General features: G+C 40.1%; 1 protein-coding gene across 1 annotated transcript in view; it reads right to left on the minus strand.

Moving 5' to 3' along the window:
• LOC118430745 (carbohydrate sulfotransferase 11-like) overlaps window positions 1-2,302 on the minus strand; it is a 246,314-nt gene that overhangs the window by 3,543 nt on the left and 240,469 nt on the right. Inside the window, exon 5 of the mRNA XM_035841761.1 lies at window positions 1,462-1,567. Coding sequence (XP_035697654.1) covers window positions 1,462-1,567 — 106 coding nt within the window. The remainder of the gene's footprint in view (window positions 1-1,461; window positions 1,568-2,302) is intronic.

A 2,302-nucleotide genomic window follows, 5' to 3' on the forward strand; every position in this document is an offset into this window, starting at 1 on the left:
TTTCATCACTACTTGATATTTTCTTGCAGAAAACATTCATTTGAACGTTTTTAATCCATTTTCAAGGGTTTTTAGAGTTTTATGTTGAAAAAAATGTATCTTGAAAAATGTAAGGTTGATAATCCAAGATGGCGGATAGCTAAACTACAGATGACGTCATTCTATGACGTCATTTTGACGTCGTTGCGTCGGCTTTTGACAACAGAAGTATAATAACACTTAAATGAGAAACCTTTATTGGTAACTTTTTGAGTGAGATTTTTAGGTATTATGGGAATTCCCCGTTTTAGCCAAAAATATGAATTAATGACGTCATAATTACGTCATATTACGTCATAATGATATAGATATTTCAGGAAATATAAAACTCGATGAGCACAGCCTTCCCTGCAAAATTTGGTGATCTTACAGTAAGCCGTTTTGAAAATACGAAGGGGGGGGTCGAATGAGCCCAGCCCCCCGCCCCCGGCCAGGGAAGGCCCAAAAAGCCCAGTCTGGATAGGGTTAAAGGGCAGAAGCTGATTCTGGAATTATTTTCTTGCCCAGTGGTGAGATTTTATGTGGCATAGAGCACATATCTATGATATACATGGTCAGACAACTACCGGAAAACAATCTTTCTGAAAACCACACTTCTCAGAACCGTGATATGTCTCTCCTGCATTGCCCCATTGTCCCATCAGAAGTTCTCCCGCAGGCACATCTATGCTATTCTATGTATAGCGATTTCTTATTCATTCCTTTGTGTAACAGAAAGTTAACAATCAGAAAGACGTTTTGTTCACATATAGCTGACTGTTCGCACCTCCAGCACAAGCGACACAGGCTGAGATCAAGGACTGATAAGAGATGCGTTGCTGTCAATCACCACATGGCAACACACACATGGCAATCTATAGCAACCAAAAATACTGGCATTATGGGATAATGACAGTTACAAACATTATCCATATATGAAAAACCCATTTCCCCTGACTAAGGGCTATTCTCCGTCAAGTTCCAGAAAGCCGGCGGATGTTGAGTTGAGTTGAGTTTACTTAGATCCACAATTAGATTTAATAAGGCTATGTCTTGTGGCATGCTGATGATGTGTTAAAAACATAGACCAAATCGATTGCTCAACGTTTGCAAAGAGGGGGGGGGGGTTTACAGGTTTTGTGTAGAATGTCATTCGTTATCATGTTTCTTGGCCATTGAAGCTCTGTTATCGCACACAGATATTTTTGCTGGCAGACGTCCAACTTCTCTATAACTGCTTTTGGTCATGTCCTGCTGCTGCACGCTTTGCACAGTTGTAGCTTCTTTTGCTAAAAGGAATCTGGATCTTCGGACCCAAATCTTCTAGGAGGATCTAAAAGCAATATTGCCCATGATGCCACGTGCTTCTACGTCGGCAGGGCTACCGAGTTGACCTTTATATGATAAATTGACCAAACATGTCACTAAAATCGGCATACACACCTCTGTGTTGGAAGTGTTAGAGACAGTTTGAAGCATGCTTCCGTATCGATCGTTGTATCGAAGGTGGTGATTATACAGAAATCTGCTTATCCACGCCGATGCAAGCCTAAAAATATACAACATAAAATGACACGTAGATCAAAGGGACGTGGATGTCTTTTTTTAAATTCCTGGGTAATATTTTGGTGGAATTCCATATACCTTAATAAGTTCTAAGTCGTGTACAACTATCTACCTTATAAAACATTGATACTCCTTAAACCTTAGGGGAAGGGGAAAAGCACAGAAAACATCCCTTCCCTAAAAAGTTATGTCAGGGTGCAAGCACATAAATTAACTTCAACCATGATCCCAACGTCATAAACAAACTACTCTATGTAGTGAATCTCTACCCATCTGGGCACAGTCACGGGGACAATAACATGGAAGAATGGAACAACAGAAGACGACAACAAGTTATTTGTATATTAACTGGTGTGTTACGCCGAAGGGCGGATATACCGGCTATATAGATACAGATACAGAACTGACATTTCAAGTTTTGAAGAAAAAACAAACAAGTATTTTCTCCCACTAGAGAGGACGTTTCTAGAGAAAGAGAACTGACAAAGATAGTTGCTGCAAACGTAAAACCCACCACAGTACAATTTAAAACATGTTTTCACACAAGATCTCGGTCGGTATATGGGTTTTCAGTTTCAATCATGCGCGTTCATTATTCCCATTTACAAAAAAGGAGCTACACAACCTGATCAATTACAGGCCAGCTTCGTTGACATGCGTAGCCTGTAAAGTTACTATACTCATAGTGGTTACGTCTACCATGCAGCATTTTGAATCC

The sequence above is a fragment of the Branchiostoma floridae genome, chromosome 1 (assembly GCF_000003815.2).
Source record: "Branchiostoma floridae strain S238N-H82 chromosome 1, Bfl_VNyyK, whole genome shotgun sequence".
NCBI lineage: Eukaryota > Metazoa > Chordata > Leptocardii > Amphioxiformes > Branchiostomatidae > Branchiostoma > Branchiostoma floridae.